The following is a 16,670-nucleotide window of genomic DNA, read 5'->3' on the forward strand; positions in this document are numbered from 1 at the left end:
TTTGTGGTTTACCAGAAGAAAGTTTTCTTTTTCCTCTAGAGATATATTGTATGCAAGATTCAAAGGTTCTGTTAAATCTTTCCCAGGTAATCTAATATCACCTTATTCAGGTGCAGCAAGAACTGCCCAGTCTGGTCACACATTCCCAGTGCTACAACTGGGAGACCACTTCAGGAATTGACTTCACTGTGAGGTTTCTCTTTTATTCCTCCTTGACTTGCTTCAAACTTGGCATGTGGCATCTAAGCAGGATGAATGGCGAAAGTCACCCGAGGCCTCAGGCAGTGACTCCACGGAGAAGTGGGCGAGGTTTGGTGTGGCCAGCCAGTGCTTGGGTTAGGAGCACCAGAAACAGGGAGCTTCATTGCTTTGTGGAAGAACTCATGGGCTGCTGTTGTTGAGGGATCTTCATAAACCCATAGCTCCCACATAGCCTCATGAGCGTGACCCCCCAACTCTTAGATTTAGACAATATAAACAGACAAAAAGAACCAACTAAGTACATGTTATTTTTTACAAGCATTTCATTCCTTGTCTTGAAAAAAAAATGTCATTTCTAACCAATTTGGCTGTTTATGTATGCCTTGGGTCTGATTTAAATAGGGGCAAAATGTAGATAACTTTAAAAAATACTGTAAAACAGAGAACTACTTCCCAGAACTGAAAGGCAGGGGGAGTTCCCTTCCTTAACTAGTATTCCGTGAAGGACTCTTCATGCACATTGAGAAACCTTCGCAGGCACCGGTCTACAGTTGTTCAAGTATTTCATTAGTTCTTTCTAAGTAGAAGACAAACAAGGCTCTGACTGGAAGGATTGGAAGGGGATCATTTGAAGACGTTATCTTTCTTCAATACTCATTCTTGTACACAGAAAAATACAAAAAGAATTTGAACCAAAACAAGGGCTCTGCCTCAGGAAGAAAGAAACAGCTTTTGTTTTGTTTTTAGGTTATTGGGCTGTTTTGTCTGTCAAGATGCCCCTTTTGCATGCTAGTTACAGAACTCATGGTCCACAGTAACACTCATGTTCCCAAAGAACAGGTGTTTGTCTTCCTATTTCATGGATCTTTCTGGTCCTCTTTCTTAAACTTTAAGAATTGCAAAAAGATGTTTCCCTTTTTAAGGTGTTTTGGTCTTGCTGTTCTGACAGCTTCCCAGTGGCACCACTGTTTCTCAACTGTTGATTTGACAGATCAAAGATAAGCCCACCTGGCCGCCAGGGAAAATGAAGATTGCATGACTTTTTCCATCTCGGTGGACTTATTCAGGAGTATCCTCCATTACTGCCCCTTGTCTCTGGAGAATGACGTGCCCAGTATCTCACTCTGTCATCTCCTGACCCGGAAAGGCTGGACTTCACCTGGAGGGAGGGAAATGTGTCTGGGTGTCAGTGAGAGGCAGCAGGAATGCGGGTGGAATCAAAGCGTTTCACTCAGCTGTAATCTTAGTCCAGGCAGCTGAGTGAAAGGGGTGGAAATTCCATCAACAAATACTGTCAGTCCGCTCCTGAGAAGAACAGAACCTACTGCCACCATTTTGACTCATTCCCATCCGGTAGTGCAAGATGATGGTGGGATTTGTGTGTGAACCATAGAGCAATTTTGACTGAACTAAAATAGCTTATAGTAAGGGCTACTTCCCCCAAGCACCCTTCCATGTGTTAGAAAGGGAGATCTCCCAGGCATCTTGGGGTGGCCATTTATAGCAATACACTGAGAGCTTCGTGGGTGACTTACTTTCCTGGGCAGCCGCCTGCTATTCCTTGGAAGCCTAAACTGTACGACCAGCCATCTTCATCTTGCGCACGCTTCAGTAAGAAACTCTTCACTAGGGGAAAATATGTGTTTTCATTTTGCTGCTTATTTTGCTTGCAGAATTTCAGGGACGGAACCATATTCCCTTTTTAGTTAATAATCAGCTCTCTGGGGCTTCCGCGTAATGAGTCAGAAGCTTATGACTGAGTCCACTCTGCTCTTTTTTTTTGTTTCTGTCTCCTGAAAACAACTCAAGAACCCACTGTGTCTAACGAAGCCTTAATTTTTTAAGGGAGATTTTCCGTTGAGACTAACACATCTTTTCTTCTGACAGTTGCAATTACTTTATTTCTCTTTTTTAAAAAAACTGTAGAGAACACAGTTAAGCTGCAGAAGAGTAATGGAGAATTTACAAATTTTAATGCTCCAAGCGCCAAACTAGATCAGTTTGTAGGTTGTCTGGTCTTCACTTTTTCCAGTTCTTCTTAGCATAGAACTAAGATGTCTTCTGCTTTGCACCACAACGAATGTTAAATCTGTGTGTTAACCCTGAATTATAACCGTATATTCCTCCCCTGCATTAACATTTTATACAAGAGGGTCTATACAAGAGATGTTGTGGGAAGTGGAATTAAAAGACATTTATTCTGTGCAGAAAAGGTTTTAATCCTTGAGTAATTATTCTGAAAGGCTTGTTTCCCACAAACTTTTTGAAGACCACCTACCCACACACGCTATACACACAATACACATCCAAACAGCTAACAATTAGGATAAGAATTGATTACAAGTTATATGATCAGCTTTAGATGTTGAGTTATCATCTCATCTCTTTGGGGAAAAGGAATCCAAAAACAATGACACGGGCACTTCTGGGTGTAGAATTTCAAGGTTATCGCCTGCTATTTCCTTTAAGGGACTCCTGCCAGCATCTTCTTCTTTTTAATACTGAAAATATGGAAACAAGCCTTTGATGTATTTGTTAACAAGTAAATGTTCAGCAAAGCAGAGATGCTTACTAAACATTAAAGTGACAGTATGAGAAGAATGATTTGAAAAAGTCTTAAGCCAGGAAAATGAGCAGTTGTCCTGAGTTCCCAGGAGCCCTGGCAACCAGGGAAAGGAGCCTTAAGAAATGGGGTTATTTAGGAAACATGTTCTCTGGCTTTTGTCATTGAAAAACAAAGTTAATTGAGGGCCTGTCTATTTGCAAAACGCTATAGTAGGTGTTTGAGTGAAGTAAAAAATGTGGAAGAGAGCCTTTGCCTTCAATGACCTTACCAAGCAGTACGGGACTAATTAGGGTACGTAAAGGGCTGTAACCCCTGTCAGTCTTTTGTGGACCGGCGATCTGATGTAGCTAGAGGGAGAGCTGCAGGAGTTTTCTACAGAGATGATTCTGAGGCAAGCTTTGGACTGTGGGCAGGAGCGGTGCAAGCAGGCCTTTCAGAGGACAGGAACCTGAGTGGTCAAAGCAGGTGGAGACACATGGGGTGTCTGGAGCATGGTTGGAGGAACAGGTCAGCCTGCAATCTGGGCACTTAGCACTGGGTCACAGGTTGAAAGGTTGAACATAGGGTATTAAAAGGTTTCTGAGGCAAGTTTAGAAAGTGGCTTTGAAACCGATGCTCAGTAGTTGATGCTGGGTGTCTGAACTGCCGTGGTGGAGTAGGGAGTGGAAGACAGGACAGACTTCGGTAACCAGAGATGGGAACGGAGGTGAGAGATGAGGCAGGAATGCAGTAGAGGATTCAAGCTATATCCCTGCTGGCTTAAAAAAGAAAAAAAGAAAAAGATTGGTGTTTTTGGAGAGAAAGGAAGGATAGGAAAAGTTATGTGATAAATTTGGTTTTAGACATTTTCAGTATGAACTTCCAAGTGGAATTATCTTGCAGCACTGGGACACAAAAGCTCAGGAAGGGAAACTGAGGCTGGAATATAGTGCAAGGAGACTTCCAAAAGTGTGTGGGAAAACAGAATCTAGGGTAAATTGATTTGGGTGTAAAATTTTTGAAATACACTTGTCCTTTTTTTTCATAATATACATTTTCCATAAACTTTTTGAAGGCCCTGCATATGCCTTTCCTTTCAATCATGAAGATTTCTCTCCCCTCCTGTATTCCAAATGTAGCCCTAAACCAATACTGTTGATCCTGCCTTCCTTCGAAACAGGGAGCAGTAGACTTCTATAGATGGGGTTAAGGGATAAACTTGAAACTTTATCATTCAAAGCTTGGTTTCCTACTACCAGCTTGGCAACTGAAAAAATAACTAGTCAAATTAGTGTTCTTCCAGTATATTGTCAGCTCGGCAGCTATGGCTCTGGTCTTGGAAGGTCAAGGTGTTCTTCACTGGGGCTTGTCACTTAAAGGAGACATGGCTTGTGTTAAATTCATCCTGGCATCTAACCTTCAAGGAGTAGGTTCACGCAATGATTGTTTATTGAATGAAGGAGTTTGTAAAATTACCATGTTAAAACCATTTTAGATATTTAACTCATAATAATCAGCTAATGTTCTTCTGTTTCTCTTATCACATTGTGTTTCTTCAATATCACATCTTTCTGGTTCACTCATATTTAATAGCAGTGAAAAAAAGAGATACCTAGTAAGAACTTGATTTTCATTCTTTTCATTGAGTTGAAAAAATGTTACTCAACCTTTTTTTCTTAGAGAAATCATCTAGATTTTGCTTCATATTAAATACCTAGAACAGGCTATTTCCTCATGTGGATACTGGTTGTCCAATCACATTGATACAGAGGCTGTGCACACATGATCTAAGGTGTGTTTCTAGTGGTTCTCATTGCTAACGCTTCATATCTCAGAGCTGACCCATTCTGTGTAGGTCTCATGTATCTTGGATTCCCCATCATCTCATGAAAGAAGGCAGGGCTTGCCCTGCTTTCTCTGATGAGTGGCTCACATATAAAAATAACAGCACAGAGGACACAAGGAGAAATAACCGCCTGGTGCTTCTCCCATAAAAACAGGCAGCCAGGTCGAACTGAAAGTCAGTACAGGTCAACATTCCCAGGTGAGGGAACTTGAAACTGCATTTCTACAGATACAGTCCAGCAAGATCACCAGCACTGTCACAGGTTATACTTTTGACCTGGCAGCTTTTGGCCATGTTCTCTGCTCTGGGTCAAGCGATGTCACAGCTGATGTGTGGTTTTTAAGAACTGGTGGAGTTTGTTTTTTGAGAATGTTCGTCCTTTGGCATGAAGCAAACTCCAAGCATCACTGCTCATCATTTGAGATGTCATCTATTTGAGAAAGACTGTATGATTTGTTTATTTGTAATAAAACTTGACCATGCTTCTCCAGGGGCTGTTTAAAAAGACGGCTGTGTCAGCTTGCAGATAGGTCCGTGTGAATGAAGCCACAAGCAAATTCTCTGCTTTGTCCCGTCCTCCCTTCCTCCCTCTCATTCCTTTAGTGGCCATCTGTGCACTGAGTTCCCACTGCCAGCCCCTCTTCAAGTGGGCTTATCTTTGAGTGAATTCAGAAACTTCAAATTATAAAGGACACCCAGATAATTGGCCTGGTCTCCACACTCTCCTTCTCCTGTGCTGTTGCCAGATTCCTCCTTAATGAATACATCCAGTGACAGTGGGATCCTTGAGCTTGTCGGCATCCGTGAGAAAATGAGCTCCCCTGCTTTGTAACAGCTTGCAGCACAGAGGAAAAATGACAGCCATTGCACAAGTTTTCTTTGAATGTAGTTTTCATTCCCATAAATGATACTTTGAGAATACAGGGAAGGGGTTATTAGTTTTCTATTTCATGCTTGGCCTGTGTGTGAGAATAACACAAGCTGTCACCGCAAATCAGTAGCTAAACACACTTTGTCTGGTTAATGTGAGTTTTTAATACTTGGCTCAATTAAAAATTAACTGATGAAAGTACATGTTATTGGAATTTGAAAGTTCCTTTTGTAAGGAATATTTAAAGGCCATGACCAGTGAGTAAATTAGTGGTTTTAAGACAGGGAGAATTGGGGGGAAATTTAATATGGGTTGGGAAACTGTCAGGCATGGCAGGGTAGTGAGAAGGGACATCCTCCTTACAGTCAGGAACTTACGTCTCTGTGCTTTTTTGTGAGTGATTCCTGTCTCACAGATGTGCGATTTAGGTATACAGAGCCAGTGATCAGTTACTCATTTATCAATATGTTCGCTTGCTGATCCTGAGCTGCAACCCAAGCCCTGGAGGAGTGGGGAGTGGGGGCAAGACAGACCTGGCAGACACTCTGGGAGAGTGGGCATCCTCAAACTGCAGCCGCACAAGAGCACAGTCCACTCTGGGAGAGAAGGAGTGTAGCAGTGTGGGCATTGAGAAAGTCAGAGAAGTCTGCCCAGAAAGGGGTCTGATGGGTGAGCAGGAGTAGCCTGGTGCGATGGTGGCAGGAGCAAAATGCGGCCATCGACTGAACTTCCAGAACAAAGGACTCTAGCTAAGAGACCACAGGAAGTGAGCTGCAGGGATTGAAGAGGCTGATCTGGCTGGGGTAGGTAGGCCAGAAGGATGAGACCAGACATCTACTGCCCCGGAAGAGGTTATTCCAGATAGGTTGCTCGGACTCCACTTCAGACAGGTAATGAGATGGGAAGAAATCACGGACCAAATTGGAGGCTGTCTCAGGAGATGAACAAGAATCCAGATCTGACCCCAGAGATGGTAGTGAGAAGGGCAAGAAGTCGGTAGCTTTGTGTGAAGTCGAAGACTCAGATGCATTGCTGTGTGCAGTGTGGTGATGCAGTGAGACCTTCACAACCATGCTTTTCAACCATGGAAGTCTTCATGGAGAACCATTTTGAAAACAATGTGATCATTCTAAGAATGTGAGCATTGTTTCAACTGTGTGTGTGTGCGCGCACGCAATTCATTTTACAGGCTCTTAAGCTAATGTAACCTCGTTGGAGACTTTATTTTAGAATTTGCATGGTAAGAAGTCTTCATTAACAATCAGTTAATAGAAATGCCATTTTGTATTGGAGGAAGGAATTTCTGCTGTGAAAGGCGTATTTCATAGAAGTTTTCTCCAGGTGAAAAGAAAACCTACAATAATGGTGTATTGCCATGATGTAGGGTTTTAAGGTCTCCATAGCAATTCCATATTGCTGGACCATTTGATATTTATAGCAGTCCTAACTAAGGAGCTGTTATATTCCAACTTCTCCCTACCTTCTTTTCCTTATACACGTTTCATTATTTACTTATTCCCATAAGGAGAGAAAACTGCAATAAAGCTATGCGAGAGCCAGTAAGCCAAGGAGGAGTTGGTAAAGCTTTATTCCTAACCATTCTTACAGTCCAGGAGACATTTCTTTGTACAGTGATGTTGTCCTAGGTATGTTGTCCTAGGTATGTTCTCACAGGGACACTAGATGGTTTAGTGCAAAGGTAAGCTAGTATAGTGGCATATCCTGCAGCACTGTCTCAGAAAAAAATAAATGTAGTCTTTTATCTCTGGTTACTTTCGCTTCTTTTCTTCACATTTGAACTGTATTTCATGCTCATAGGAGAGAGACATCTCACCGCTAGCCATTTACTGAGTACATGTTCGCTAAAGACCTTGTAGGGGCCTGTGCAGCAGGTGGGCTTAGACGTGGGGCCCCTGCTAAAGAGACAAGGATGTGATTGATGTGGGTTCTCAACCATTTGATGTGACAGGTCTATAAAACAACCAGCTTGACTGGGAGAGTGAAATGAGGTGGACATAGATGATTGTTTCTGATGGTTGGTATCTGACTAGCAGTGACATCTTTATTTAGTTTTAAAATTAAGTTCCTTTCCTTAGGTTGTCAATAAAATTTGGTGGTTATTTAGCTTGTCTTTTTTTTTAAAAAAACATTTATTTATTTTACTACAAAGTCAGATATACAGAGAGGAAGAGACAGATAGGAAGATCTTCCATCCGATGATTCATTCCCCAAGTGAGCCGCAACGGGCCGGTACACGCCGATCCGAAGCCGGGAACCAGGAACCTCTTCCGGGTCTCCCACGCAGGTGCAGGGTCCCAAATCTTTGGGCCGTCCTCGACTGCTTTCCCAGGCCACAAGCAGGGAGCTGGATGGGAAGTGGAGCTGCCGGGATTAGAACTGGCGCCCATATGGGATCCCGGGGCGTTCAAGGCGAGGACTTTAGCCACTAGGCCACACCGCCGGGCCCTATTTAGCTTGTTTTAAAAGATTTACTTATTTTTATTGAAAAGACAGATTTACAGAGGTAAGTAGAGATAGAAAGATCTTCCATCCACTGGTTTGCAATGGCTAGCGCTGAGTCAATCTGAAGCCAGGAGCCAGGAGCCTCCTCCAGGTCTCCCACAAGGGTGTAGGATCCCAAGGCCTTGGGCCATCCTGCGTTGCTTTCCCAGGCCATAAGCAGAGAACTGGATGGAAAGTGGAGCTGCCAGGACAAGAAATGGTGCCCATTGGGATCCAAGTGCTTGGAGGTGAAGTATTAGCCAGTTGACCCATTGTACTGGCCTCATTTATTCATTTTTTAAATGGTGGAACACTTATCAGGGTTTCCACAGTGTTAAAGGCCATGTTAGTTTAACTGCATTTGAAAAATCATTTATAAAGACTGTACTTGTGTGCTGAACAGCATTGCAGGGAGTTGAAACTGTAACAGAAAACATTATAGTCAAGGCCTGTCCCTCATTTCTCCCATGTATTCAGTGATATGGGCAAGTCAGGACAGTAAGTGGGTCAATAATGTTAAGGGCTACAGAGTTAAAAAAAACAAAAAGAGTAATGCTGCTTGAAAGGGGTGATGATGGGACCATGCAAACTGACAGATTAGTCTTTTGAATTCTTCTAGCAGAATTGCAGTTTACAGAAGAGATTTAATGTGCCTTTTTCTTCCATCAAGAGTTGAAAATGGTGTTCTACCTTAACATTCATATGTTGATGAGTATATAATATACAATGCAGTATAATACCCTTATGGCGGTTTAAAATGAGCTCCTATCCCTGGGATCAAATTAGAGACTTTTACTGTTTGAGGCTAAATTATTTCTGCCTTGCTTACTAAATCCTTCTGATTACAACATTGACCACTGGCTTCAGTCACCAGAAGTAAGGAAGGAAGGAAATGGGCTTTCATTGAGCTGCATGTATGCCAGACTCTAGAATTCAGCATTTTCACAGATAGGACATCATTTAACCTCTGCAACCTCCCTCCCAGGGTAGGAAGTAAATGTACAGGTGAGGAAACTGGTTCTGCAAACTCAAGTAACTTTGCCTAGAAAGAGGAAAAAATCAAGATCCTTTATTTAGAGAGTTCAAGTGATCATAGTAAATTTCAAGTGAAATTTCACAGTGAATTTCCACAGTAAATTTGTATGTGAAATCAGTTAGTACTCTTTATTTTAATAACTGGGAGGTGCAGTCCTTTCTTAGAACATCATTTTTTTTCAAGACCCTTCATAGCTTAAAAAACTGGAATTTTTGTTTCTTTTTAGCAGTAAGCATGCTAGAGTTAAAACTTTTAATCAAGTGTTTTGTTTTTTTCTGTGTCTCTCCGCTTTGATCCCCAAAGTCATGAGAATAAATAGTCATCAGTGGTTCATACCAAGATTGGACACCTGATTCGCAAGTTCCTCCAGGGGTGTAAGTGTGCAGGAACAACACATCCACAAAGCTCCCCTGGCTCCAGCGAATGACCTCATTGTCAAATTGTAAGCTGCCTAAAGCTTTAATAAAAAGGTGGGAAAAGTCTGTGGTTTTACCTCTGGTGTGAGCCTCATCACTCGGCTGTTCCTATTTCAGGCATGACTTGAGTGTTTTTTTCCAGCGTCCAGAGGTGGAATGACATGTTGCTTAAGTTTACAAGATGACGATGTTTCTGTTTTTATATTTAGCTATAAATTTTATTCCACTCATAAACAAACCCACCTTTAACAGCCACGTGCATCCGGGGAGTTATTTCCATTCCTCTTGGTTGGATTTGGATATATTTGGCCTGGGACAGCACAGCATTGCCGTAACATTGGAACAGGATGCTTTTGCATTGGTTTGCTGGGCTCAAGGAGTTTCACCATGGGCCAGGAAACTAATTTTTAAAAAGAAACCTAGACTCTGAATTCTGACAAGATAGGAAACTTTGACCACTTCATTGTGAAACCGATCTTTCTCTCCTCTTGTTCACTAATTTATGTATCTGTGGGTTATTAAACACATGTGGATTGCTTAACTGACTTTAAGTGCCTGCACAGAATGCAACGCAAATCCAGAAGGGAAACAGCTAATATTTTAAGTGGTTTCTTTAATAAAGCATATGTTAATAAAAAAATTAAATGCCTATCCAGGCACAGCATGTGATGCCTTTTTAAAGTGGAACTTCATGGTGTTTCGTAAGGAAGCAAAAACGGAAGGGAAATTATTATTCAGGCAAAGAGACTGCAGTGAACTTTCATTAAGCGAGAGAGTTCAACACGGGGCTCCCCAAACCTAGGGCTCTGGGTGAGTTGAGCTGAATAACTCAGCAAACGCTTCCTCTGTCTTCTCTGGACCAAATGGCTTTAAAAATACTGATCCAAAGTGGTCTTACGTGTCTGATTTATTGTCTATAACTCAACAGCTTAAAGCTCTCAATGGCTGCGACCGACTGTTACAGCATTAGTGGATTGAGATCATCAGAATCTTCATTCTTTAAGCAGCTCTCTGAGTGTTGGAGAGATTGAATTCAGTTCTAGGGGAGAGCAGATTGGGATTCCTTGCTCAGGATGAAATCCCTGGTTTCCAGCATAACAGAGAGAAAGCCCTGCCCTCCATGGACCTGGATTCCCTTTGGGATTATACATGATGAGACGTAAGACACACCTACTGGTTACTGATAATGTGATTTGTGGGTAAAAGACCTTTAGGGCTGCAGAGTAACAGCTTCTGAGATCTCTGTTTCATGAAGATGACCCTAAACACATCTAAGAACTAGGACGTAATTTCAGCCTTTTTTTTTTCTGCTAAAGAGTGTCACCAAGCTCACACCCATTACTCGTGAGAGGTTGGCTGTCATTCTTAACCAGTTTGTTTGAATAACCTGTATTCAGTGTATAGTGAAATATGCATAACATACAATAAAATTTCCATTGCAGCTGTTTTTACACAGTTTGGTGGCATTGATTCCATTGATGTTGTTGTACAGCCATTGTCACCATGCTTTTCCAGAACTGTGTCATCTTCTGTAACTGTAAGTCAGTACCTCATGAGATTCCTTCTTTCCTCAGCCCACAGGAAACTCTCTTCTCTCTGAATTTGCTACTTCTAAGTATCATACAAGTGGAATTGTACAATGTTTGGTTTTTACTGTTCAACTTATTTTTTAATATTTATTCATTTTATTTGAAAGGTAGGTTTACAGAGAGAAAGAGAGAGAGATCTTCCATCTGCATATTGACTCCCCAAATTGCTGTAATGCCCAGAACTGAGCCAATCTGAAGCTGGGAGCCAGGAGCCTCCTCCAGGTCTGCCACGTGGATGCAGGTGCCCAAGAGCTGGAACATCTTCCAGTACCTTCACAGGTCACAAGCAGGGAGCTGGATCAGAAGTGGAGTAGCCAGGAATTGCCCATATGGGATGCTGGTACTTTAGGTAAAGGATTAGCTTGTTGAGCTACCACACCAACCCCCAACTTATTGGGGGGTTGTGATACTGTCTGAGTTCAGCCACGTGTGGCATGTGTCAAAATGCCATTCCCTTTCAAGTCTGAATAGTGTTCTATCCAATTTGCTCTTCTAAAGAAATAGATTTTGGGACCAGCAAACCCCATGGGTTAAGGTCATACCTGTGATGGCAGTATCCCATATGGGTACTTGATTTGTATTCTGACTGCTCCGCTTCTGATCCCACTCCTTGCTAATGTGCCTGCAAAAGCAGCTGAGAATGGTCCAGAGAGTTGGGCTCTTTCCCCCATGTGGCAGACCTGGAAGAAGCTTCCTGACTCCAGCTTCATTGCTTTGGCCTGGCCAAGCCTCAGCCTTTGTAGTCATGGAGAGTAAACCAACAGGAGGAGGATACCATTCTCTCTCTCTCTCTCCCTTTCAAATAAATAAGTAAATCTTTTTAAAAGAAAATACATCTTATCACAAGATCATCATTTCTTCTTTCAACCTACAGAAACATTAAATTAGGTAGTGAAGGCTTTACAATTATTTTAGAGTTTAATGGCAGGGAGTAATATAAAAAAACACCAGTAAAGCCAGCTCTGGAACTAAAAGCACATGGCTGTCAAGGCTCTTGTGTGTGGACAGACAGTAATGATAATCACGCAGTCCTTGAGGTTTCCTTGCTGGGTGGTAGCCCAGGATGGCCCTAGTTATCCCCAGTGATATTGCTGAGTTATTTTCCAGAAGAACACTTGAAGAGTTAAGGGAGAGTGGGTAATCAGTTATAGAAATAGCTTCATTCCAAATGGTTAGGATTTTTTAAAAGTTTAGTCTTCAGTCATCTGAAAAATTCACTAATGTGAAATGATTCATTCTAGAATGTAATGAACAAGTGGAACCCCGCAACAGCAGTGAAAAGGACTCAGTTGGTGCAAAGTCTGGAGCCCCTAAATGGCTCCTGCTTACACATTAGGACGATATTCCTTTCTTCTCAGGACCTTGACCCAGAAGGGTATGCATGTTGCTAATTCTGAGGGATTTTTTTTTTTTTTCTGTATAAATGGATCTAGATGGTGCTCTTTCTGCATAAGTTGTTTACATATTTAGAATAGCTGGGCCACTGTGCTGTGTCTGATCTCTGAGCCTCTGCCTCATGGCTTCATTTTGGGAATGGCGAAAAGGGGAGAGCAGGTGGAATGTAGAGGCTGTGGGGGGTGGGATAGAAGGAAATGGAGTTAGGGTGATAGTTGAGGCTGACTCACCAAGGTTGTGTGTGCTCACCTTGGACTTCAGCCAGGATAGCTGAGTGATATGACCAGATTGTTGCTATTGAGAAAAATCATGCTGGCAGCACTATGTGGGTGAGTAGAGCAGGGGCAGTTTGGGCTGATGTCCATATGAATATGCTACACTGCTATACCAGGCTGACGTGAGGACAGGATAGTCTTAAAATACATGTCTGAAGTCAGACCCACAGGGTCTTGCGTAGATGTTGGGAAAGAAGTGCTTTGGTTATTATTGACCACTCAGTGCTTAGTACAAGGCAGGCTCACACAGTAAATGTTGACCAACCGAATCTGCCTGGCTGGCTGTGTAGACATTACCAGCAGTACTAACACGTGGGATGCCCCGCTGCACTTGGGATGTGCTGTTATGTGCACCCCGAGCCATTTTCTGAGCATTCTGTCTGTACTAATGCATTCCATCTTCACAGCAGTCTGGGAGAGTCTGTGCTGACTTGCTCCTTGTCTTGAAGATGAGTCTTGGGAAGTTATTAACTGCAGTTCCTTCCTTGGCTAAGCTGAGATTTGAACCCAGGTAGTCGTGGAGATTCTGACAGCAGCTGTTGCACTGCCCCTCTGTGTTTGGAGTTTCAGGAAGTTGTTTACATCAAGGCTCCAAAAGTGATGACTCAGGCCAAACATTGCAGTGGCAGGATGCAGAGAAGTCTGTATAGGAAGCCATTTATCTCATGCAGACACACCATTGGAGATGGCCTTAGTTGAAATAACAATGACAGCGATAACAGCACCAAGGCCTGTTCCCTGGCATCAGAAACCAGTTTGGTAATGACAATGGAATTTCTCTAGGACTACTCCTAGAAAGAAATGGGGTGAGATAAAAATAACTTTACAAACTAGGATACAATTGTTTCCCTTCACACTTGGCCTTCTCCTTTGTGCAGCTTGGGTTGTTGGTTGCTCTCTGCAGGCTGGACTTGATGGATCACGTGACTCGCTCATGCCTTGGTCCAAAGGAGGAGAGACAGTGAGTGCCTTTGGAGGCAGGTGCTTGCCTCTGACTTGGATTGATCCTGAGAGTACTTGGTTAAAAAGAGAAAGATTTCTTTAGGGTCAGCATTGCTCTAGGAATGGAATCTCACAGCTTTCTAGAATGAGCTTGGCTTCCCAGGTGGCCCACCAGCAAGAATCTGAGCTCCTCACGTTCAGGTGCATCATGGATCGTTACAGCTGACTGAAGCTGTGTTTTCATGCCACAGGTCAAAGTCAGGTCAAACAGAGGATGCAGCAGCCAGATTATGTCTCAGAGTTCCCGCTCTCCTTAGCCCCAGAGGACACCAAGTTCCTTGTCATTACAGGGAAAAAATTCCATTTTTATGTTGATTCTAATTGGGGGGGGTCTGTCCTGCTCCACCCCCTGGCAAATGGTGGTAAATAGTGGTGGTCAGAGCAGTGTGGAGAAAGAGTACTGCCTGGAAATCCAGCCAAGCTTGCTTGGCTCCAGTCTTATGCAAATTTGCCTAACAGAATGCAAATAGCTTTGCAGTAATACGGAGCCCTGGGACACTTCTCATCTGTTTTCAGCAGTATCCTTGAGGTGGCCTCTTGCTGTAGTGGAGTGGACTTAGGACTGTTGAGGAGGGAATGGTTCTCCCCAGCCAGACACCACGCCTGGAATTTCATACCAGACAGATTTACCATTTGCCAGTCTCTGCAGGCCAAATCCTGTGTGTTTTGGGAACAGGAAAAGGTCAACACATACAGATGCTTTTTCAAAGTCTTTTACTTTTCCCCCGCTTCTACTTGAGATTCTTATGTGACTCCTGTGTTATTAGATGTTCACTGATTGCCCGGACATTCACTTGTTGGCTGCAAGGCATTGACAAAAGATGCTAAGCGCCATCAAAATATGAAGCCATAACAATGTCCAAAATACAGTTATGCAGTGCTCTGTGTGACAGCCGCTGGCGAACTGTGGCTGCTGGGCACGTGAAGTGTGCCTCATCCCCACTGAGATGGATCAGTGTGTGCAGTATGTGGTTGAGAAAAAAAACTCATCAGTAATTTTTAGGTAATGTGTTGAAATGGTAATATTTTGAATGTGTTGGTTTTAAGAAAAAGTTTCAGACTCCTTCTGTGGTTCACATTTATGTCTATTGCACAACATTGGTCTAGGCAGCTGACCGTTGCATAAGTGGTCACCCGTTATTCATGTATCTGGATATTATACTAGAGGAGAGTAAAATGAACTCTTCCTGTTTCACAGTGACATACAATTCAAGCTATTGTGTGTCACTTTGTGTAACTCTTTTCGAAGTCATGTCCCTGAAGGCAGGAAAGGGAAGGGGCTCACCATACTTTCACAGGTACATGTAGTAAAATACAAGAAGGGTCAGGCTGTAGAGTTACAGCTGGGTTGGGAATAGAACTTACGCCTTTGACGTCTGTGCCAGTGCCTGTTAGCAATATATTTAAAATTACCTACCAAAATACTTAATTATATTTCTATACCAAATAGAACATGGTTATTTAAATGCATTTGTGTGTACATAACATTTCTAAATTCACGCAAACATGCTCTGAAGCAAACTAACACATGAATCAAGGGTTATAGCTCATGTTCATCCTCAAGAGGCTGTTGGATGTTGAAGCCCATCAGGACAAAGGCAAGGCCAGGGTGGTAGGTGTGTCCTCACAGCAAAGGAGTGTCTTCTTCTGTTGGAAATCAGCTGTCATGTCAAATCCCAGCATCTTGAAGCAAGGTGAGTGGATCCTACCTGTTTGAAAGCCCTGCTGCCATTGAGTGTCAGTCATGAATGAGATGGAAGGATAGGCAGACAGCTGGACCCAGGGGGTAAGTGATCAAATCTATGGAGTGCCCTTTTCGGGGGGTAGCAGAAAAGAGAAGAAGTGCAGTTCTGGAGAATCCGGGGAATCCATGAAGACCAAGAATGGGAGGTAGATTTGGTGGATGAGATCTGGGTAGTGGTTGATAAGCTTGGTTGCTTTCTGGACACGTCGCATACGCTTCTGAGTATCTGCTCCTTCTTCTGCTATGAGGAAATCGAGTCAGAGGGTCTCTATTAACTTTTTGTGACTGAATTTTCAAGGCCAGTGAATCTGTGAGGATCATGTGGATAAGTTATCAGCTTAGAGGCTTTGATTCTCAGTATTGTCTAACATGCTTGGGGACATCTGTGGACAGTGAGATCACTAGCCTGGACCATTCACTTGGCCCAAACTGAGACACAGGTGTGGTCTGGAATTACTTTTGGTCTGGAATTACTTTTTGATCTGGAATTACTTTTGGCTGTTGCCAAAACCCACAAATGTCTAGTATGATACCTTAAAAAGTTGGCACTTACTTGTCTTTCTTGGTTCTGTTTTCCTAATGCCAGTGCTTTCTGGGAGTTACGATTATTTCTTTTTTGTTTTTTTAAGATGTCTTTATTTCTATCGGAAAGGCAGACATACAGAGAGTAGGAGAGACAAAAAGATCTCCCGTCCGATGGTACATTGCCCAAGTGGCCGCAACGGGTGGAGCAGAGTCAATCCGAAGCCAGGAACCAGGAACCTCTTCCAGGTCTCCCATGTGGGTGCAGGGTCCCAAGGCTTTGGGATGTCCTTGACTGCTTTCCCAGGCCACAGGCAGGGAGCTGGGTGGGAAACAGGGTTACCGGGGTTAGAACCGGCGCCCATATGGGATCCCAGCACATTCAAGGTGAGGATTTTAACCTCTATGCTATCACGCCGGGTCCATGATTATTTCTTAGTGTGTATCTTTAGGGTCTCCTATCACTCAGGTTCCACATTGTTCACATGCTTGAGTAAATCATTGCTTATTCTCTGTCTGCAGCTATTTTCTCTGCCTTATACTTTCTATGAATTATAAAGCTTCTGGGCCCTGGATTTAACTACTCTTTCTTTTTAAAGACTGTATTTTAATTACTTTCCATTATTGAAGGCAGACAAAAGCCCTTGGGTCTCAGGGTGGCTTTGTGTTTCATGAAGAGCCATCCCAGGAGCACATTCCCTCACGGAGGGCTCAGGCACCTCTTCC

The 16,670-nt window shown here is 42.9% G+C and overlaps 1 protein-coding gene across 3 annotated transcripts in view; it reads left to right on the top strand.

Moving 5' to 3' along the window:
• BCL2 (BCL2 apoptosis regulator) overlaps positions 1-16,670 on the top strand; it is a 158,073-nt gene that overhangs the window by 5,918 nt on the left and 135,485 nt on the right. The window contains exon 2 of one of the 3 annotated variants that reach the window (XM_058676786.1): positions 9,305-11,089. The exons of the other annotated variants lie outside the window; for them this stretch is intronic. Coding sequence (XP_058532769.1) covers positions 9,305-9,310 — 6 coding nt within the window. The 3' untranslated portion in view covers positions 9,311-11,089. Of the gene's footprint in view, positions 1-9,304; positions 11,090-16,670 lie in introns of those variants that run through there. 3 annotated transcript variants of the gene reach the window in all.

The sequence above is a fragment of the Ochotona princeps genome, chromosome 18, assembly GCF_030435755.1.
Source record: "Ochotona princeps isolate mOchPri1 chromosome 18, mOchPri1.hap1, whole genome shotgun sequence".
Lineage (NCBI taxonomy): Eukaryota > Metazoa > Chordata > Mammalia > Lagomorpha > Ochotonidae > Ochotona > Ochotona princeps.